At 35.9% G+C, this 24146-nt stretch overlaps 1 protein-coding gene across 3 annotated transcripts in view; it reads left to right on the forward strand.

The window, feature by feature from the left end:
• Positions 1 to 24146, forward strand: part of MTTP (microsomal triglyceride transfer protein) — a 55120-nt gene that overhangs the window by 10807 nt on the left and 20167 nt on the right. For all 3 annotated transcript variants that reach the window (XM_081147771.1, XM_081147770.1, XM_081147769.1), the window contains 9 exons: positions 4519 to 4706; positions 6006 to 6149; positions 12169 to 12276; positions 13644 to 13760; positions 14059 to 14198; positions 15879 to 16029; positions 18153 to 18310; positions 21228 to 21396; positions 22155 to 22262. In XM_081147771.1, the coding sequence (XP_081003897.1) occupies positions 4519 to 4706; positions 6006 to 6149; positions 12169 to 12276; positions 13644 to 13760; positions 14059 to 14198; positions 15879 to 16029; positions 18153 to 18310; positions 21228 to 21396; positions 22155 to 22262 (1283 nt within the window). The remainder of the gene's footprint in view (positions 1 to 4518; positions 4707 to 6005; positions 6150 to 12168; positions 12277 to 13643; positions 13761 to 14058; positions 14199 to 15878; positions 16030 to 18152; positions 18311 to 21227; positions 21397 to 22154; positions 22263 to 24146) is intronic.

The raw sequence follows: 24146 nt of genomic DNA on the forward strand, positions 1-24146 counted from the left end.
ATGCAACTTAGGGGCCGTCTTTGAGAAAAGATTGTAAAAATATCCTACTTTTGCAAATGTTACTAAAAAAAAAGATATGGCATGTGTACACATTGCTGAGGTACTTCCAAGATCTTGAAATGAACCTGGGCAAGTGAGTTCCCCAAATCTTAAGTGTCATTAGCTTCATGGTACAAGCTGCTTATGCCAAATATCATAAATAAAAAGTACAGGCCTTGACAGCTCTCTCTCTACCTAGATGTGATAACCTTTTGTATTATAGTACTATGATTTAATAATAAATTCCTTGCTCCCTGTAGTGATTTACATTTAACAAGCAAACTACTTGTGAAGAATTTACTTTAAAATCATACCATTATAAATTTTTGGGATCCCATGCATCACCTCAAAACTCATCTCAGATTTAATCGTCATTGCAGCTGTTCAGCAAATCCCCAGATTTGGGTGGATTTTGAGTGCAGGTTGGACGGACTGTGAGGGGAATAGAGGAGGGGATTCAGGTTAAAATGAAAGAGGGTCTCTTTAGAAGAGAGATGCTGAGTGTGAACATTCTGAAAACTCCAGTTTCCCTACTTCTTCTGAATCACTTTTTGTAATGGTGGATCTATTCTCAGTGCCTGCCTTGGGTTTTCTTTATAGTACTTTTACTTTCGATAACCCACACGTAAACTTTCTATTTAATCTCGTCACTCTAAACCTGAACTATTTCTTCACATCTGGTCTTTCTCTTAGTCCCTGACCTTACCCATACTTTTAATTCATGCACATTAATCATCTTCCATTTTCCTCTCCTTATCCTTCATCCTACTCTTACTTCCAGCCTTACAGTTTTCTGTTGGAATCCTGAATCCCATGACCTATCCTTATCACTATTGCATGTCTCTTCAAACCTCACCTTTATTTCTACTTTGTGTTCTTGCTTAAACCAATTATATTATGCTACTGTATTCATCTAAGTTTAATAAATGAGTATTTTGAGATATTTCCTAAAAGGTTTGAAACTAAGTTTTGTTGCTTTTAAGGCACTTGAAAATTCTAGATGCACTTGAAGGGGAACATTGAAGAGGCACTGACTCTCTCATCTGTGTTTAGCTAATCTCAGCTTCAAAAAATGCCATTTTGTATACTCTAAAGAGCAACACCTTAAGTAAGAAGTTAAGTCAACAATATAAGTAGAACATATCCGTATTGCCCAGTGTTGCCAGATCTCTGAACAAATAAACAGAGAAATATTTATCAAAGAGGAGAGGGTAGCAGGGACAACACTACAGCACAATGCACTTATTGCTTGAACCATTTTAGGTTTATCTCCTGTTGAAAGAGGTAGGAAAAAGTTCTAGGAGAACAAGGCTTGTTCTTTCCTGTGATTTATCTCTTCTGAGTCCTAGTCAAAAACTGATCTATTACATGTGATCCCTTTTCACATTCTATTGACCAGTAAAGTAAAAGTAAGAAAAAATGGTCAACATGATAGTTTGGAAAGCTTCAGAATTTAAGGGAGCCTCCCTTTCTACAAACTTTTCGCAGTAACAATCAGAAGACACCTTCATGTAGTCCACAAAACTTGGATCTCAATAAATATTAATGTCAATTTCCTCATTGTATCTGTATGTTGAGGTGAACGCAGAGCAGAGTCAGCTCTTTTTGGCTGTCATATAATGCTTATCTTTCAGAATTACTGTGAGGCCCGGCCGGGCGTGGCTTAGCTGTTGATAGTCGACCTAGGATCCAGGCCATCGGGGTTCGATTCCTGGTCAGGGCACATGCCTGGGTTGTGGGCTCGGTCAGTGACTCTCTCATCATTGATGTTTCTGTCTCTCTCTCTCCTTCTCCTTTCCCCTCTCTGAAATCAATAAAGACATATTTTAAAAACACACACACACAAAACAGAATTACTGTGAGGATTAGATAAGAAAACATTTATTTCCTTTATGCCTTATTTGGAATTCGATAGGTGTCATTAAAATAAGACCTCTTGGGCCAAAATATCTTTCCTGGCCACAAAACCAATGTTTGAACCTGCAACAGTGTCCTTAGTTAAAATATAAAAGAAGTGGAGGTAGGGGAGGCTAGGGAGTCGCATACTTCATTCATCTCCTTCAAGGCTTTTCCTGACCTTTTCTGCCTTCTGTATCTCATACCTGAGATTCTGCCTGGCTTGTTGCTTGGACACAGTCTGTTTCTGTGTTCATATGCTTGGATACCCACCTCCACGCTTCCTTCTCCTGGCTTTTCCAGATTCCTAGTTCTCAGTTCCTTATCCCCTTTCTTTGAAGGTTTGTCCAGTCATACAACTTTACCACACATCTACTTAGAGTCAGATTCTAAGTCTATGCAGAGGCCCCCCCAGGTCTCCCTGCTACCCATAGGTACCTATTTGACCTCACCTCCTTCTGCTGTCTTTCCCTTAACTCCAGCCTTTTTGGCCTCCCTGCTGTTCCTCCATTGTACCTGCATGAACTCTCCTCAGAGCGTTTGAACTTGCTATTCCTTCTGTAGGGATGCCTTTCCACTGATATCCATGTGGCTAGCCTAAAGCCTTTGCCCAGAATATTACCATCTCACAGAAGTCTCTCTCTCAGCATCTCCATTCCATTTTCTGTTCCATTTTTCTTTATATACGTATATAAGTATGTAAGCTTATTGCCCATCTCTTCCTCATGAACTCTACAAAGGTAGACATTTTGTCTACTTGTTAACTGGTATAGCCCCAGAGTCTAGAAAGGTGCCCACCACCCAGTGGGTGCTCAGTACATTCTTGTTGAGTGAATGAATGCATGCATGCATGAATGAATGAATGAATGAATGCATGAATGAATTCCAGCTCACTCCCTAGAAATAGAGAAGAGTTCAACCTAAAGGTGTAGATGTATATGGTACAGATAAGAGCATGATCTCTAAAGTCAGACAGCCTGGGTTCACATCCTGACAACACCACTAACTATCTGGGTGACCTTGTATAGTCTCTGTGCCCCTCAGTTTCCTTATCTGTGAAATGGGATTAATAATGATACCTACCCCATTAAGTTTTTGTGAGGATTAAATATAGGTGTCCCCAAAAATGTATACACACACTTTTGAATAATTATAAAGGCAGTGTTTATTAAAATACATTTCATTTTCAAAATTGAGCTATTAGCTGTTAAAGTATGTATACATTTTTGGGACACTCTGTATATTAATGAACATAAAACTCTTAGTTTATTAGAGAATATATTTTGACCATTTTTCCCTCTGGACAGTAGGTGCTGTGGTAGGTGATAGAAATAGTAGATGGTAAAGAATTTTCACAGGTTTTCTTAATATTTTGACTCTGCAAAGTAATTTTACTGTTTTTCTCAACTGTCTTACTTCTAGCCTACTCATCTCAACCTCCTTTCCTGACCTCCCTCATATGCATATTTCCTGAGGAGAGGAAAAGTTATGGTTGCCTATTATAGTTAAATAGGTAATACAGCTTCATGAGCACTGAAGAAAAATGTATATTGAAATATTTTTTTACTACCTCCTAAGAGCTAGAGATAGAAAATATGCAAAGAAAACAGTTTGCAAAACTGTAAACTTCAGGCCATCTCTAAGAAAGACTTGATCCCACTCCCATACATTTCTTTGGGTTAAATTGTATACTATTTGACATTAAGTTGCCCCTGTCAGATTAAAGACTGTGCTAAGGTTTTATGTAATGTAACATCATTTTATTCAGAAACAGCTAATTTAAACTTACATGGGTGTAACCTTGAAATGTACCTTTGTATTAAAAGTTTACTAATTAAATGAACAGAGTAAATTGCATTGGAGGGATATTCTTTAAATATTCAAAATACCCAATTTAAGGAACTGTCTTCTGACTCCTAAAATAACATTGGCAATGATCCATTGCATTTATTTACAATTTTTTTTTAAACACATCTTTATTGATTTCAGAGAGAGGAAAGGAGGGGGAGAGAGAGAGCTAGAAACATCAACGATGAGAGAGTCACTGATCGGCTGCCTCGCCCGCAACCCGGACATGTGCCCTGACCAGGAATCGAACCCGGAACTCCTGGATCCTAGGTCGATGCTCAACCTCTGAGCCACACCCGGCCGGGCTTTACAAATGTTTTTTATTAATTTTATAAAACAATTCCAGAGCTGAACCTCTACTTGAAATCATATTATACCTTAATAAAGCTGGGGTGGTGGGAGAGATTTATATAATTTAAAGTAACACAATGACATTTCTTTAACAATATTCTATAGTTCAACCAGGGCAATATTTAGATAATCTGATTATTGATTAGGGATACAAACTAAGGTTTATGACATGGAAGCTTATTTGTTTATTGTTTTTGTTATTGTTGTTCAAGCCAATGATTTTAGCAGATGAAGTAGAACTGTCTTTTACTTAGCAAATATTCACTGAACTTCCTCTGGGCACCACTCTGCTAGATCGGAATGCATCCATGTAAAGACAGCAAAATCCTGGCCTGATGGATGCTTTATGACTAATACGTGACTCGTGTCATTATCTTTATTCAGGTCACACAACTGGTCTCTCTTTAAATAATGACCGACTGTACAAACTCACATACTCCACTGAAGTTTATGTTAATCAGGGCAAAGGAAAACTCCAAGACAGTGTGGGTTACCGAATTTCATCCAATGTGGATGTCATCTTACTGTGGAGGAATCCGGACGGTGATGATGACCAGCTGATCCAAATCACGGTGGGCATTTTCTATCAGAGAGATGCAGACATCAGATGTCAGCAAAGTCTTTGAGAAGTGTACCATTTGATAGTGCTTGTTTTGTGTGCTTGGTTGTATAACCATGTAGTTTGTTTTCTATCACCAAAACATGTACATCTACAGTTTTGAAGTTTTTGCTAATCAAAAGCAATCTGAACCTTTCCAAATTGTTGAAGTAAGCAAAAAAAGGCCTATGCTGGTGAGTAACTGGAGTATGATGTCCAGTTCTATGTGTCGTATTAATAGACACATTAAACTAGAATCCATTTGAAATCTTCTGGGAGTCAGGGATCTAGAATTAGTATCATGTGAAAAACAATTGAGACTACTGTAACTGAAGGAGCAGATAAATTTGACCTCTCAGTTTTCCTGAGTTCCTTGATATAGCAGGTGGAATTACCAATGAGGGAATAAATCTATTGTGTGTTCTTTCTAAGGAAAAATCCAGGTGCTTCTCTGCATGGCAGTGTTTGGTCAATTATAATGCTTTAGATTTATGGTTTGAGAAAGGAGGTCAAGGTAGATAGTCTCTGGGGTTTCTCCCAGTTTTAATATATGGTGATTCCATATTTACTTTTCAAGGACCTAAAGGCAATAGATTTCTTTAGTAAAGTCAGCTAATACTTCACATGTTAATATGAAACAGATAAACACAACCAAAGTTTGCTTCATTGTAACTGATAAGTAGTTGCTGTTATACTTTACAATGAGGTGTCATTGCCATATATTTATTAAGTGATCTTTGCTTCTTTGGATGTCTCTAACAGCTGTTGTGTCTTCCAAGTTGGATCAAAACTTCATCATCCATCTCTGAGCCATTTCTCAATACAACAGTATTCTGCAGAAAATATTATGTACCTCTTGTTCAGCAATTACACTTTTCATCTTTAATTTTGTATATGCAGATGAAGTATAATGGGGCAGGACTCCTTCCAAACAGATGGTACAGGAAGTGAAAAGTTGGGGCAGATAACAACAGTTCAAAATGAATGAATGACAATGACATAAAAGACCGATCTTCTAGTCATAATTATTATGAACCTGAAGTCACAGATTTCTTTAAGTATTGGTATTTTTACCTAATTAAAAAACCTAATTGTTGAATACCTTCTCCATTGTTTTAAAGTTAATGGCTAGGTCCGATGAATCATGAATTGAAAAAACAACAGAAGAAATTATGGCCAACCCTATTTATTTCTTTACCATTTTATTTTCCAAGAGAATCTGATGAAAACAGATATAGAAAGTTTTCTAATAGGTTACTTTCCATGATTCCAGATTAAAGATGTAAATGTTGAAAATGTGAATCAGAAGAGGGGAGAGAAGAGCATTTTCAAAGGAAAAAATCCATCCAAAATCATAAGAAAAGGAAACTTGGAAGCTTTACAAAGACCTATGCTCCTTCATCTAGTCCATGGGAAGGTAAAAGTGATTTTGGGGGGGGTGTCCCCCATCTTTTCTCTCCAACTTCATATTTTTCTTCCCCTTTGTAGATACTATTCTTAGGTGATTATGGTGTCATTACTTTTATGGTAAATGAAATTTTTCAAGAAGTAATAAACAGGTTGCAAATTAAATGTTTCAGAAGTAAATCAAGGCATTGAATTCATTTATATTTTCTAGACATCTGTGTTCCCTATTTTATAAAAATCTTCATAGTTGAATCAAATACTTGTTTATTAATGAGAGATTATTTAAAGGTGCATTCTTTATTGCATTAAGGAAGATTAGAAAGATATTGTAATGCAGAAGTTCACAGATAGATTGAATAAATTCAAGAAAGTGGACAAATGAGAAAGAAGTGATCTAACTTAGATATGTGATATTAACTTGTTATGAGAATATCAATATCTGACTTAAGTACAAAATTGAAGCTTTTGAAAGGATATGGCATTTCTAAGGTAATGTTGATGATTATTTAAAAATTATGATTTTGAAAAGCAATTTATGTATAATGAATAGACACTATAATATCTATTTGAAAATTTGTTCAGATAATTTTGTAAGTATACATTACTTGTGGTTTGATTCTAGTGTATTAAAATGGTCTTAATATGTTTGGGATTGAGAACCAATTGTAATCAGTGAATTATTAGGGAATTCATGTGGGTTTATGAAAAGTATAGGTATTACATTGATGTGCATAAAAATGCATTAATAAAGATGAAAGCTCAATTTTAGGAACTAAAGTAGAAAAAATAGAAAAGAACCCTTATAGTTACAACTCTACACATCTCTAAAATTTCTCTAGATTCAAAATAAAGATGAAAACAAATACTTTAAAATATAAATTTTAGACATGCAATATTTTTCTAATCATGGTGCATGTTTTTATATAAAGTATTAAAAATGAACTCACAAGAAAGATTCTTGTATGGCCACCTCTCCTACAACCAAATGTGAATCAACATCTCAAGAAAGCTTCTCTTTCTTCTCCACTTGTTAAAATACTTAACCATGCTTAGGTTTTGCTCAGGGGCCTTTCTTTTATAAAGCCCACATAATTCTAGCCAGCTGGAAATAACCAGTCCTCTTTAGCATCCTCTTAGCACTTTGTAGCTCACTCATGGCTCTTATCACTTTCTTTGGGTCATTTGTGTTCATTGCTAGATTATGGGTTTTCGTAGAGAAAATTCCCATTCTTTACATTCCAGCCCTCTTCTCACCTTTGAGCCCTTTGACTCCCTTCTTCCAAGAAGCACCCAGAACCATGCCTTGCACTGACTGACTTGATGTTCCAGGAAGCCTTTCCCAACATTCTCTCAAACCCCCTTTTCCCCTGGGCTTATTTCTATGAAAACATTGATCACAGTGTATTCATTGTAATCCTCTCTTTATTTGTCTGCCATCCACATTAAGAGTAGGCTTCTTGTGGGCAGCATAAATGATGTCTTTATCTCTATATACCCAGTGCTTTGCTCATATTGGGAATGCAATAAATGCTTGTAAATTAAAGGAATGAACAAACCAGGTTATATGGGGCTAAAATGAGTCGGACTTTGAGCAAGGCTAAGCTTATTGTTTGCTTAATAATAGCTAAAAGTACTGAGCACTCAAAGCCTGCACTGGCTGAAGGCATTACATGAATTATCTCCTTTATCCTCAGGACAGCCCTAGGAAGCAGGTGCTGCTTTGCAATTCTCTTGTAATAGATGAGAAAACCAAAGTTAAGAGAAGTAAAGAAATTTGCCTAGGGTCACATAACTGGCAAATGGTGAAGCTGGAATTTAAAACAGAGGGTCTATTTTTATTTTTATTTTAAATATGTCTTTATTGATTTCAGAGAGAGGAAGGGAGAGAGAGATAGAAACATCAGTGATGAGAGATTTATTGATCGGCTGCCTCCTACATACCTCTTATTGAGGATTAAGCCCGCAACCCGGGCATGTGCCCTGACCGGAAATTGAACCCTAATCTCCTGGATCATAGGTCAATGCTCAACCGCTTAGCTATACCAGCTGGGCAGAGGGTCTATTTTTAGAATCTAAGCTGGGAACCACGGTGTTATACTATCTTCTAGCCTGGAAAACATTTGGGAAAATATCACCTGTTTTGTTGATTTGTAGCATTCCTATTGCATTCTTCATCGTATCTATTAACTCACTTGATTTTCACATACCACAACTTTGTTAGTAATATGAAATACTGTTATTTTCTTCTCTGGCCTTCCAATGTGGCAAAGCACTTGAACCCATAAAATATTAATTGCATTTTATAGTCTTAATGACAACCAATCATTTTATAGCCCCTTGGATAGCAGTTGAGTACAAAGTCTTTCGTTACACACAGGAAGGAACTCAGTGCTCTCACTGTTCAAAGGCTGGGATGGAGCTGCCACATCATTATTCCAGTGATTCCACCATGCCAGTTCTGTAGGAGCTATGACTTGGGATGATTTACTGTAGCCACAGGTTAAAGTACATTGTGCTATCTTTCAATTATAACGATAAAGTACTTACTGGGGGGAGAAAAACCCATGACCCTGAAGACGAGGAAGCTATGTGAAATTTTCAGTCACATCACTGTCAGAAAGATCATTATTTTAAATTCTCGCTTCAGCTTACTATGAGAGAAATTGTGAAAGGGAAGATTGAACTGTTGATTGACAGTTTTCTTAAAGAGTATTTTCTACCCCAGGCTCAAATTAAATTTTACTCTCTGAAATTTCTGTGATTTCAAGGATGCTCCTTAGTATGTATTTTTTGTCTTTCCTGAGCCCCCTGTTTGAAGCTCTCATGTTGACATTATATAAGAGAATCCTGGGGGTGGGGTGGATTCGGGGTGGAGGGGACCAATGCGGGAAAAGAGGGAGACATCTGTAATACTTTTAACAATAAAGATAAATAAAAAAAATAAAAAATAAAAGAGAGCTGATTAAAATACTTAGATACATATTTTTTGCACATCTTTTTTTCATGCCCAGTCATCTCATCTACGTAAGTGTTTGGGCATGACTCTAGTTTTGTCTACAAATCATAAATGAAGTTGGAAATATGATAGTTTTCTGGTTAACTTGATTAACAGTGATAAGCAAAAGATATCTCAAGTTATAGCACGGATTTTTTCTTTGCCTGAAATGCTAATCCAGTGAACTGGATAATTACCAAATTTCCATTTCTGGTTTTTGCTGTCAGTATTGATTAAATTAATCACGTGGCTGCTGAGTTGGCCCTTTATGTTGTGCTGTTTCTAGGCATCGACTAGCTCTCTGAAACTAGCAGTGTGGCTCTTGTACACACATTGAGCCTCTCAAATAAATTGACACCTTGAAAATCTAATTCTTCATATACTTCTTCACTTGTCCATTTTCCAATGTGCTGTTTCCTACTTATGCTCCATCTTAGATATATATCAAAGATATGTTTAGAGACGTAACTCCAGCTAAGTAGAAAAAATAAAATGACTAACCTCTGTTTCCTGGGGTCCTTTTTTAAAATTTTTGCTGGTTAGCCAATTAGTAGAATTTTGCTTTCTTTTATTTTTAAAGAATGTATAAATTAAAGGGATGTACAGAAGCATTTTTTTCCCCTAAGAAAAAAATATGAATAATCCTTACTGATTCCAAGGGAAAACTGACCCTCAAAATTTGTCAGGGAGAGGCACTTCATCTCCTCCCCAGACCCCCATATTTGGTTTCCTTGGGTTAAAGACTTAGTTTGTCACTAGACTGTGCCACTGCTGCCCTCTGGAAGCTCTGGGGACTGTGAATTTAGATAAGAGTCCTGTGCTCTCAGATTCTCAGAGCTCATTTCAAAACTGAGTGGAGAAATCAGTTTTATGGCCTGAATATAATAAAACCTGCTTAGTTCCTGCTGTGAAATAATAAATGTAAGATTACTGCTGTGATAGCCACATGGATTGAACTGCAAAGTTCTGACTTAATTACTTTTTTTAAAATTATCAAAACCTGCTTAATTCTGATAGTTTTGACATTTAGCTAGTGTGGATACCAGTGCTGTCTGTTTAGTCCTCAGTGGTCTGCACTAAGAGAACAGAATTTAGGCCCCCAAAGTAGCAGTCAGACAAGGAAAAAGAGACTTGACCACTTTTGTAGTAATAAAAAGTAAAAGAAAGAATTAAAAAAATACTCTCTATTCTCACAGTTTACATCATTTAGCCTTCCAGGAAAATAAAAATGTCTGCAACACCATTTTATTAGGGAGGTAGCCTACGGTCAAGATCAAATCTTGATACACAGAAGGGGGTTAGTAACAGAAGAGCACTTAACCTTATGCATAGTCCAGAGATTAAATCTGAGAACTGGGTTTCCTGGAATTTTAGGTCAAACTTTATAAATAGTTCAGGCACATTTTTTAGCCTGGAATGAAAGTGAGGCTACTGATGACAAGTAAAAGTACTTTTCCCACTTAATGGCTCCTCTTGCTTTCTAAAGTATTTAAAACTCAGGCCATAGGCGTGTGAGCATTGCCACCCAATGAGCCCTCTGACTGTATCTGGGCTCAAACAATCCAGTTATGAACCTATAGTAGTCATGATATCTGGCGATATCATACTCTGAAATATTTGAAAAGGAAGTTGCACTATAATTCTTAAAAATAAAAAAAGGTCCATTTACAAAATAGAACATCAGAAACTCAGCTTGGGTCCAAGAAATTGTCAGTGATTTGTTTGAGAATATGATACCACAGATTTTCAGACACCGAGGTCACTATTCCAGTTTCCTTTTAACCTGGACAAACACAATCCCCACACTTACAGGTTTGTCCATTGTAATGTCTAAAATTGATTATTAGTCAGATAAAGTACCTAGTAAATCTGTCACTAGGTGGAGTATATGTAGAAAATAACAGAGATTTGAGGCACTTGTTTGGCTAATTCTGGCAAAATATTCTCTTCTAAATTATGGAGATTTTCACATAGGCTGAATTGTTCAGATTGGATTCATTTCACTTGAGAAGTCATGGTTGGCTTTAAAGAAAAATAGAAAGGTATTCAGGATATATTTAGTAGAAGTTCTCAACTATAATTGCCATAGACCTTGGGAATTTTTACAGGGAAGCTATATCCATCCTCTAGTTCTAAATACTGTGAAATGTTTGGAGTAAATACAGGGTGAAAAATGACAGCCTGGTTTTCAGAAAGTTTTCTTTGTATTTCTATCCTTGTTTCTTAAACATGAGCTACATTATTGAAATGGTATGAGACATTGTCATCACCCCCATGCCTATAATATCAAGGATGAAACAAAGCTAAGTAAGCCATTCACTACTGCAGCCAAATCACAGTCCCTCTCCTCATGCCACGCTCTTTTCCCTGCCTTCTAAAGGGAAACTCAAAGCAGGGCCTGGAGCAGGCCATGCAGTAACAACAGTCTCAGCCTGAGATTTTCCAACCTTCTACATCTGCTTATTCTGAAGGCCAACGTAAATGCTGTGCAGGGCCAGGCAGAGAAACTCAGCCCTGTGGAATTTTGTCCATGGGTATTATGGCTCTGTCTGGCCCTTATCATAGCTCTTGGTGGCTGTGCTCTCTCAGTTGTCTCAAGAGCGGTGATTGCCATTCTCTTCTAAAAACCTATTTCTTTGCTGTTATTTTAACCTTGGTTAGTTTTTGTTTCAAGCAGAATTATGAGTAGAGAATATGTTGACATGTTCAAAGAGAATGTTCCTGATTCTTCTTCCTTGGGCACCCCTTGTTTTCACAGAAATCCCAGCCTGTATCTGCATTCTCTTTCCTTCTGCTATGCTATGCTTGTGTTCAGAGCCTTCATTATCAATCTCTTGCAAGTTCATATTCTGATGGTCTAGCTTCTTAGAAATTTAAATAGTTTCTTTTCACAACAAAAGAAATCCCAGTCATAGATCTTTTTCTCCTAGAATTTAGAGGTTTAAGAATCTGAACCTTTTCTTCCACTTATTTAACCAAGTATGATAAACAATGCATTTTTGCTTCATTTACATTTGTCCTTTTTCCCCCTTAGGTCAAAAACTTCTACTCATATGAAAATGAGCCAGTGGCCATAGAAAATCTCAAGAGAGGCCTGGCTAGCCTATTTCAGATGCAGTTAAGCTCTGGAACCACCAATGAGGTACTTACTAATATTATTAAAAATCCAGACTCTTTTTTTTTAAAATATATTTTTATTGATTTCAGAGAGAGGAAGAGAGAGGGAGAGAAGAGAGAGTCATTGATCAGCTGCCTCCTGCCCTGCCCCTGCTGGGGATCGAGCCCGCAACCCGGGCATGTGCCCTGACCGGAAATCAAACTTTGATCTCATGGATGTAGGCCGATGTTCAACCACTGAGCCATGCTGGCCAGGCAAAATCCAAACTCTTATTTGTCAGTGGAGTTGTCTAAATTGTTTGTATCAACTTCTATTTGTAGAAATTAATATGGTATTATTCAGAAAAGGTGAGCTGGGTGGTCAAGTCCTGTTTACATATGAAACAAATTGACATTTACACCTATGTGTGCTCAAATACAGGGTAAAGTAAATTCTATTCAGTTATACTAAAGAGACATAGAAAGACTGAAAGACAGATGCAGAAAAACTTGGGGAGCTGTTCTAGTGGTATCACTTTGTATCACTATCCTATGGGGAGCTTATTAAAAATATAGATTCTCAGGATTTACTGCAGAGATTCTGATTCACTAGATTACGGAGGACCTTAGCATGTATATTTTAACAATTTTCTCACATAATTTGAATGCACTGTCAGTTGGGGATCCACTGGTCTATACCAACCCCCTTCATTTTACAGATGAAGGAACTGAGATTAAACTGGAGAAGTTAAGTATCTTCCCCAATATCACACCTGGAGTCAAAAGCAGAGCTGAGTCCAAGTTTCCTACTCTGAATTCAGACAGCCCAGGAGTAAGTGAGAAAATCTGATGGCAGGGCTGGGCCAAGAGAATGTTGGTTTGTTAGAGTGGAGGCTGGATGTGGTGTTGGCAGAGGCCTTCTGAAAGGCCAAGAGACGCTAAAGAGTTTATATTGGAATATATTTGCCTATACTCAATTTGCTGATGTGACTTATAATGAATTGAATTAATCCAACAGGTTTTTAGAGATTTCTAATCATACTTAGCTGGTCAAAGGGCACACACACACACACACACACACACACACACACACAGCCTAGAGAAAACACTGAAATTCAGCTCCCCTTGCCACATAATTATCCATTTACCAGACACTGATTTTGACCAGGCCATTTGTCCAATTCTTATTAGACATTAGAGAGAAGTAGGAAATTCTTTATTATTCCTTGGGCATTAAGAAGGCACTAACAAGACTCGACCAAAGAGTTCTTCCTATCTTCCTAACTTGTTGACCTGGACAAAAAGGCAACCCCCCATGACATATTGGAGACCCCAGTTTTTAAGCCAATTCCCACTGGAATTCATATGGTCTATGTAAAAATCCTAAACACTGTATTTTGATTTTATTTTTAGGTAGATATCTCTGGGGATTGTAAAGTGACCTACCAGGGTCATCAAGACAAAGTGACCAAAATTAAGGCCTTGGATTCATGCAAAATAGAAAGGCCTGGATTTACAACCACAAACCAGGTATGATTGACACCACTTTTCTGAAGTATCTAAATAATTACATTTTTTAGAATTCAGTTTAAAATAATAGAAGAATAAGGTAATGATATAATTTGGGATCATTTATAATTTTTAGTTTAGGGTATAATTTTACATGTTATGAAATGAATAGTTTTATTTTAACATGTTTTCAGTTTTACTGATGGGGGAGGTGTGAAGGGGAAACTCCTTTGAAGATTAAAAGACAGTTTGGCATTTAATTTAATTCAAAGACAAAAAGCTGATTAAGTGTTGTAACTACAAATATTTACCTTTTTAGGTCTTGGGTGTCTCTTCGAAAGCCACATCAGTCACTACCTATAAGATAGAAGACAGCTTTGTTATAGCTGTGCTTGCAGAAGAGACACATGCTTTTGGGCTGAATTTTCTACGAACCATTGCAGGCAAAATAGTGTCAAAGTAAGACAATGCTGAAATTGTATATTTTCTTTATTCTTCTTTTATATGTTATTATACTTGATTTTCAAGTATATATAGTGCTTCCTTATTGACTGTGAGCTCCTGAAAATGGTAATTATATCTTGCACATATTTTATTTTTCACATTATCTACAATAATTATTGCATGTATTAAATACTATTTTAAAATAGAATTTCATTAAAAAATTAACTGTTTATTGAATTGAACTTTAATTTTACAGTCTGTTTGATTTATTCTAGTTTATTTTCTAGTTTCTCAGTCAAATGTCTTCAGTATTAGGATTAAAAAGATGGTGGCATTTGCATGTTCTCTCTTTAAGATTTTTTTTTCATTACTGATGTTAAGAAACACATAAGATTTTTCATAGTAAAGTGATGTGACAGAATTTTTTATATGATTTATGCTACTTACATATTCAAGCTTATTTCAGTTTGAGAAAAGTTCTGACCAGACAACTTAGGTCTTAAGAACTGGAATTTCAAACCTAAGAATATGTGTTATTTTCAAATTTTAATTTAGAAGAATATTATTTTAGCATTAAATGTATTATATTTTTTGCCATTGCTTCACAAATGTTTCCTTTAAAGTAGCCATCATGTCAGAGATGAATGGATGCAAAATCTTGGGAGTGGTGCCTCAAATTCTTGAAATTTTACTGATGTCTCTTCTGGAGTACAATTTTGCATATTATTGTTTTCATATCTTTTCATATAAATTAATATTTTAAATTACTAATCAGGTATATCAGGTTTCCATTACTTTATAATAAACGACCCCAAATTTAGTGGTGTAAAAAGCAACATTCATGTTATTATTCTCCCTAAGTCTGGGGCTTGCCTTGGCCCACTGGGCATGCCTTGCTTGGTGTCTGTTATGCAGGTGCAGATAGTCACTGACCAGAGGTGGTTCAAAGGTTGCGCTCTTCCCTCTCTAGTATCTGGGCTGGAAAGACACAAATTATTGAGGCTCCTCATGCATCTCTCTTTATCTCCATGTGACTTCTCAACATGGCAGCTTCAGGTAGACAGACTTCTCACATGGCAATTAAGTCTACAAAGGTACACATGCTGCTAGCATGCCAGACAAAAGCTGAATTCCCTTTTATGACTTAGTCTTAGTAGTCATGCACTATCACTTCTACTATTGTCTATTAGTTGGGACAGTCACAGACCCTGCCCAGACTCAAGGAGAGGGACGTAGACTCTACTTCTTGATGGGAGAGAGACAAGGTTCTGAAAGAGCATATTAGACAAAAATAGTATTGAGGCCATTTTTGGAAAATAAAGATTTCCTAATTGTCTAATAAATGACAAGTGGTTGTATTGAAGATACCATTTTCAGAAAGCTGGGCTAAATTCACAAGAGGTGACATTACATATCTTATTAAGTATCCATGTGAATTTTCTTCTCTGTATTCTCTTGTCATTATATTTTGAAAATCCACCCTTAAATTTTTCAATCCTTGAATAAAATTATTGCTCCGAAAGATTTCATAATTATCTTGAGGTTTGTGTTACTGCAAGAGACATTGCAGCTTGAAAGACATGGTCTTAGGCAACTTGAATAAATTATTATCTTGTGTGCCCCCCCAAATGGCAATTAGCTTGTTCACTCAAAAGAATTCTGCTAATGTGATATTTATCTTTCTTTGTTATTCAGGCAGAAATTAGAGCTGAAGACGACCGAAGCAGGCCCAAGATTAATGTCTGGAAAGCATGTAGCAGACATAATTAAAGCAGTTGATTCAAAGTACAAGGCTGTTCCCATTGTGGGGCAGGTCTTCCAGAGCGAGTGTAAAGGATGCCCTTCTGTAAGTGTGAGCAATTGCATTGTGCAGCCAAATATGGGAATAATCATGGCTTAAAATCCTATTTTACTTTTGTCTCTGATGGAAGCTTCAACTAATTTTGTGAAGAGAGTTATAAAGAACTACCAGCCACCACTGAGTTATAATGGCAGTAGTCTAATAATATGCATCTGAGATGATGCATAACACAATAATAACAAATAATTACCATCTACTCATCTCAAATAAAGAATGTTATGACCTAAGGACAGCTTCTTAAAAGTAACACCTAGTATTAAAGGGTAATAATGCCCTACTGAAGTTAGGGGCAAGCATATGGTATCAAGAGCATAGATGGGGTCTGAATCCTGAAAATCCTTCCACTTGGTAACAGTATGTCCACAGGTGAAATGTATTACTGAGTTAGTTCAATGTTCCAGGTATTGCTGTGAGGACAAAAAGAGGATACCTAGCCCTCTGCCCAAATTGAGGAATACTTCTTTACCACACTCCAGCCTCCCCTGCAATTACAGCCGGAAATGAGACAGCACATCCCCAAGGCAAAGGGTAGCTCATCCTGTAACATTTTTAAGTGAACAGAGAGAAATTTCATTTATTACATAAATTAGTTGTGGTGTATGGGCACAGAAGTGACTTTAAGGTCTAGCATTTCCTAACAACTTAACCTGCTGTCAGGAGAGCAAACCCTTGGCTTCAGGCTCTGTTCATAGGTTCCGCATGCTACACTTCCCTTGGATATTATTAGTGTTCAGTAAAGTAGACTCATCAAGAACTAATAAGATAATTCACTTAATTCACAAGACACCAATTCCTTACTAGTTTCTCCTATATCCCAAAGTTGAATAAAAGGAAAACAAAACAGAAAATCATCTCAAACTTTGTTTTTTCTTTTATTTGTTTTTCTTCCATATATCATTTACTGTTCCAGTGTAATTTTCTAATATCATATGAGATTAAAACTATTTAGGAAAGTGAGTAATGAAACCAATCAGTTTTTCTTATGTTGTGAGCTATTAGTTTCTCCCCCCTAGTTATCAAACATTATGAACCATCTAAGATTTTTGATAAGTATTTTTTCATTATTGTAGGAAAGATTTATGTCTTTGAGGCATTTGGTTTTCCAAATTCAGTATAATGTCACCATTGCAACTTTCTAAAGAAAAAAAAATCTGGCTTCACATTGACATGCTCTCTGCTCTCAGAAATGACCCAGTAAATCTTCAGCTAAGTACAGCTGGAATTTTTCTTTGCAATATTCTCTTAAGATTGGGTAACCAAGAGGGATTTGGAAAAGAGCAAAACATGTCTATTGCTTATTAGAAGGAATGAATAATTTAGAAACTGGAAGCATGCTGATTATCCCAGAGTTAGAGTTAAGGTCACTAATGGGATTTAACACATTCTTTACAACTAGGGGGGAAGTGGTAAACTATGAAAAATAAATTCTTTAGCTTATTTCAAAGTCAAATAATGTCATTAAATAAAATTCTTTACTGTTTTTAAAGCCACAGTAGCATAACAATAGTGTATGTAAAGGTAATGTGAGAATTAGCTTTATGTAAATACTAGTCTACTTACCGTAAATATGAGTAATGAACAGTTCAGACCTTAGCAGTAGTAAAATATGGCATTTCATACAAACAATAAAATAGAGATTAGGGAGCTCAAATTATTACAAAAACTGACTTTCAGTGAGGTCCCAGTATATAAGAGACCTGACACGATTCTTAAGCTCTAATATTTTTGCCCTCCAAAATATTCTGTTGTTAATGAAAATTCTGCTCTGTTTCACTGTGGTGGTCAAAGCCTGGCCTCAGCTATAAATCCTTTGTTGTAACAATGGAATGACCTATATGCCTAGAAGCCCAAGGTCCTTTGAGCTAAATTCTAACAGAAAAAAACAGTCCTCCTATAGGAAAACCACACACAAGGTCAGCAGACCTCTATATCTGCCTCTGAGTGTCACAGGAATGGGCCGGGGGCAATCAGGTATATTGAGGTAAGATACCAAATGCTTCTTTTGCTTGTCAGATACAAGGAAAAATTTATTTCTGGGGAGAACATCTCTTGTAAATGTGAATGTTCTAAATTATGAATGGGTATGAGCCTGCAGCCCTGTTTTGCAGCTCTCGGAGCACTGGCAGTCCATCAAAAACCACCTGGAGCCCGACAACCTTTCCAAGGCTGAGGCTATCAGGAACTTCCTGGTCTTCATTCAGCACCTCAGGACTGCGAAGAAAGAAGAGATCCTCCAGATCTTAAAGACGGAAAAGAAGGAAGTTCTGTAAGTTCCCTGAACGCTGTGTGAGGTTGTCTGTAGGAAAGTATTTCTGGGTTATTGTTTTTTTAATTAAGCAAGAAAAACCTCTTTAAAACCAACTGCCCCACCTCCAAATCAATTGTTTTGTTGTTTTGCATTTTCTTCGAACAGTTTTGCCACAATGCAGTAATTTAATGGTGACTTAACCAGAAATGCAATAACAATTTTTCAGCAGTGACTCAGAATGAACTTTTTCCCCCCTGAGTGTTTATGAGTAAATCAGGTCTAGATTGGTACATAGATAGGGGAGAGCAGGGGAGGTCATCATAACACCTGCTCCACATGTTGCCACACTGTTTTTGAAATTTTGTTCTGGGAGCCATTAATTTGCACTTGAAAAGATTTCAGAGTTGGTTATAAAAACATTAAAGTATGAATTTGTCCACTGAAAAATGTGCTTTTATTAAAGATACAGTGATCATCCCAGTCAAAGCCATGTTTTATATGGATTAGTGAAAACTGAGGTAAAAAGCTGAAAGAATCTAGAGAAAAGAAATGCATACATAATTTGGATATTTGATGCAAGAGTGATTCATTTTACATGCATAATTAAGAGAGTTGACTTAATTCTCAAATTTACTTGATCTATAAATACCAGTGTTTTTGGTAGGTAAGAGAATTTTTCTGTAAATACAAATTCAGCTGTATGATGCTAATTGTCCTAATAGAACATGGCTCAACTAATTCGACAAACATTGAAAACTAGCCATTAACATAATCAAAAGTGGAAATTGGCCAAGTTACACACATGCACAGAGAAGCAGTAGTCACTGAGTTCAAAGGACTCAAGAAGAAGGGAATTTAGCTTTTTTCCTGAGAAGTCTGTTTATTCTTGATTGTATATGTTATTTACTTGCCTTTAGGACATTAAAAAAAATTGATAGGAATTCCATATAACTAACCACAAGTTGGTTGCTGTTTTCAAAAATATTTAAAACAGAAGTTAAAAATATACAAAATCATAAATTTTCAGACTCTGTTTTAATGATAGAGCTTTAAAATATTTTGGCAGGGAATTTGTCTTTATATCAAAGACCAAAAATACTAACAAGAAAGTGCAAAATTAACTCTAACTTATAAAAGGGATTAAACTAAACCTTAACCTTATTTGTATCCTAAAAATCTTAAAGCAGCAATAATTTGGATGACTTCATAGTGCATTTTCTAAGTCATATTATTTACACAGTATTGTTCCATATCATATGTAACACACATGTAGCATAGGGTAGTAGAAAGGCATGAGGAAGAACTTCAATCAGAAGACCTGGTTTTAAATTTGACCTCTAACAGTGCATAACATTTAAGCAAGTCATTTACATTTAGACCCTCTGAGGCTCACTTTCAACATCAGTAAAAAACAGAGAATAATTCCTCTTATTTATTGTAACATAGTGAAAGGCAGGGTGGTGGAATGTAGCATTTCCCAAAGTGTCTATTGTATGGGTCTTGTAATTTGCACAATATTAACAACTTTGCCAAGAGAAAAGGATTCTGTGAGCAACTGAATTTGAAAAATTCTGGGTGAAACCAAGTCAAATGGTTCTCTTTGCTGCAGACATTTGTAACAATCTTCAATCTGATAATTTTATGTGTAAGCTTCCTTAAACATTTCTTAAACTTACATGACCTTGAAAATACCTTTTCTTAAAGCATTTTCTAGGACTAGTATTACATAGAAATCACTTTGGGAAACATCAATATAATTAAAGGACTGTGAATTCCAGAGTCCAAAAAACCTGAGTTCCAATCCTTCCTATAGGTTTATCAGCTTATTGAACAAATGACTTGATATCTCTAAGTCTGTTTCCTTATATATGAGGCGGAATATTAGAACTGAGTTGACAGAGGTATTCAGTGAGGTGATCATATTAATAAGAGCATGTGTTTATATAGCATTTATAATGTGCCAAGCACTATTCTAAGTGTTTTACATAGATTATGTAATTCAATCCTCCGAACAATCCTAAGGTAACTACTATTTTTAGCTCTGTGTTATAGATGAAGAAATTAAAGCAAAGAGAGGTTGCATATCTAAAACTTCTAGTGCAGTGCTTGTATAATAGACACTTAACAAGTATTTCTCTTTCAGCCTCTGCTTCATTCACTGGGTTTTTGTTGGGTTCAAAATGATATAGTATAAGTATGTCTTTTTTTTAAAGTATAAAGCAGTAAACACATGTATGGTGTGTTTATATAGATGTGGAATAAAATATTTACAAACTACTATGTTCATTAGTATGACAAGTTTCTGAAATTTTACCATCCCAGACTCAATAAACCAAAGATTCTTGATGGCTGGAATATGTAACTAGAACTTTCCTGTAGGACTTTTGCTCTGTACATACATGGTCATATGACTGAACACTGAACTATGCCATGAGGCTTTTTATATTTTAAAAAAATGAGGAAAACTTTCTCTCTTGGACATAAAAGAATTTCCAAGCTTTATAGTAAATAATTCTGCCATAGTTAAATTAGGTATTTGAAAAATGAGTATATTTACAAAGCTAATTAGAGAAAGAATCAGCTTTGGGGGATTTTATGTATTACTCATATAGAAAAGAATTTGAAACTAATTTATAATTTTATTTATTTAATTTTTATTTACAAATCTCCAAATTATATTTGGCTTAGGTTAAAATAGTAAAGTTGGTTTGTATTTTCTGAGTATACATTGAATGAGAGAGAGGGGAATTAAAAGAAAGGTTTAAAATAAAATGGGGGTGGTTTTTTTGAGATAGTTATTCTTTTGTTCAAGTAAAAAAAAAATTCACTTCTTTAGGAAATTCAAAACAATGGAGAGTCTGTAAATGGTAGCGATTTTAAATGGTTCCTTAAGCACCCTAAACATTGATATCCTAACTATGCCTTTTTTTAATAGACCTCAGCTGGTGGATGCTGTCACCTCTGCTCAGACCCCAGACTCATTAGATGCCATTTTGGACTTTTTGGATTTCAAAAGTGACAGTAGTGTTATCCTCCAGGAGAGGTTCCTGTATGCCTGTGGTTTTGCCTCCCATCCCGATGAAGAACTCCTGAGAACTCTCATTGTAAGTCAGATAGACACTGGGAAAATAGGGGCTCTCACCACTAAAAGGCTCTCAGGTATCTAAGCAGCAACTAGAAGTTGTTTGCATCAGAATGAAGGCTGACCAAGAGCCTTCTGATTATTTGTACTAGAATTCTATTTAACTTTTCCATCCATCAGTTATTAACCCTATAGTAAATTATTTCACATAGTGTCCTCTTTGCAATTCCTCTAAATAACAAAGTATACTTTACAGAAATTTAAAGATTGTGTTTACCTATCATATAATCACAAAGGACAAAATTTCAGAGGGGAGAAGTCTTGGTTATGTTTCAAAAGTTGATTTTAAAATATTTGTTTTGTTTTCAAAGATCTTCATGGTATTTAATACACTATGTTGAAGAGATACAGTTCTTCCAATATTAAACAATTTATATCGGAAACAAAAGCTAGACTTCTCTTGGGTCCAAGATTTTTTTTTTAAAAAGTACATTTATCCACTTATGATCTAATCAAAGAATTCATAATCTTCTTGGAAAGTGGGCCCCATACATAAAATTTTACAGAACCTTTTTTTTGGTTCACTGACCCAATGAATCCAATCCATAAACCTCTAGGGAGTTCATAGACCAATGTTAAGAATATCTGAAAACGGGAGTCTGCAATCTAGGAACATAACAGTTTCCTCGGGCACTGGTTACTTTGCTTCTTAATTTAAAAATACCCCCTGGAAACGTTTAAACAGTTTGGTAACTTATTTTATCCCTTATTGGCTAACAGAGTAAGTTCAGAGGTTCCTTTGCAAGCAATGACATCAGAGAATCTGTTATGATCATCATTGGGGCCCTTGTCAGGAAGCTGTGTCAGAACGAAGGCTGCAAACTCAAAGTAAGTGTGAATCCAATCTCATGTATTATATATGTAGTTCCAGACCATCCTATTTAACACTTACCATGCTGCCCATCACTGGTACTCCTAATCCCCCTAACCCTACTCTACTTTTTCTGTTTGCATAGCAATTATTGCCATCTAACATACTTTATAATTCAGTTATTCATTATGTTTATTGGTTACTTCTGCCTCCCACTGAAGTGTAAGCTCCATGCAGAATTGGATCTTCCTTTTTTCAACACCATTTGCTTAAAATGGTGTCTTGTACATAGATAATGTTCAATAAATGCTTGCTAAAAAGCAAATAGTTTATTAATCCCCTATCAATATATATTTATTCTGTGCCCACTGTGTACTCAGTTTTGAATGGTGTGTTTGGTTTAGTTCTAGTTATTAGAAAAATATTAGACTCTAGGGCTACCTCCTAGAGCAGACCTTCATCTACAGTGATTGTGGTTTGCAGTTTTGAGTTTTGATGGTGGAAATTATTTACTTCTTTTTACTTAGGACTTTACATTTTATTTTTAATTTCTTGTTCTCAAAGTTTCTCCACTTGCCTGAGTAGACAATCAATTTTAACATTTCTCATTAAAATAAAACACTTTGTAAGCTTAACTAAATATGGAAAATCTAAATGGATTAATGTCCATCATAACCCATCTGTCTGTAATTCCAATAGATTAAAGATGCTGAATACATAAAAACATAGTATTTTTTCTGTCCACATTTATTAGATAGCTTTCTGTCAGTATTTTCCTTCTATCTTCAGAAGATATCACTATATTATTTTGCTTGCTGAGTACTTGCTATTAAAAACAATAGAAAAAGAACCTTCTTGAAACCAAATAGTTCCAAAAGAGACAACTCATAACTAAAATGTAAACTAAGTATAAAAAAGATCACTAGCCCGGCAGGGAGTGGCTCAGCGGTTGAGCGTTAACCTAGGATCCAGGGGATCAGGGTTCGATTCCCGGTCAGGGCACATGCCCGGTTGCGGGCTTGATCAATGACTCTCTCATCATTGATGTTTCTGTCTCTCTCTCTACCTCTCCTCTCTCTGAAATCAATAAAGATATATTTAAAAAATAAATAAATAAAATAAAAAATAAAAAAGATCACTAAAAAATGGTGTTGAAAATGTTTGGTTATCAGCTTATTAAGACCTGGCAGAAATCAAATTTGTATAACTTTTACCGTATTAAAGAACTGTGACTTCTTGTATTACCATAATTATTTGAATAGCTGGTATACTTCAGCAATAATATATCACTTACCCTGTCTAAAGATAAAACTCACATATAAAAACATCCATTCAGCAGTTTTTGATGAGCACTCATTCCATGCTAGTCCCCTAATATAAAGATACATAAAATATTCTACCATTCTTAAAGAACTGGTTTGTTTATCAAACATAAGAAGATAAATACAAGAATATTGAAATATAGCCCCGCCGGGCGTGGCTCAGTGGTTGAACATCGACCTAGGATCCAGGCGATCAGGGTTCGATTCCCGGTCAGGGCACATGCCGAGTTGCGGGCTTGATCCCCAGTCGGGGGCGTGCAGGAGGCGGCCGATCAATGACTCTCTCATCATTGATGTTTCTGTCTTTCTCTCTTCCTCTCCTTTCCTCTCTCTGAAATCAATAAAGATATATTAAAAAAAAGAGAGAGAAAGAGATAAAAAGAGCGCTCTGAGGATACAGAAGATGTAGCAAACTATTCTGTTTGGGGTGCTGGGGAAGGTTCCACTGAAAAGGCAGTGTTTAAAGAAGAGCTTTGTAGGTGAAGAGATGATAGTATAGAATGAAGGACATTCTAGGAGGAATACAACAGTGTATGAAAAGGCCCAAAGTAAAAATGTGCCTGGTATGCTTGGAAACAG

This window comes from Miniopterus schreibersii (genome assembly GCF_964146895.1).
Source record: "Miniopterus schreibersii genome assembly, chromosome: 1".
Taxonomy (NCBI): domain Eukaryota; kingdom Metazoa; phylum Chordata; class Mammalia; order Chiroptera; family Miniopteridae; genus Miniopterus; species Miniopterus schreibersii.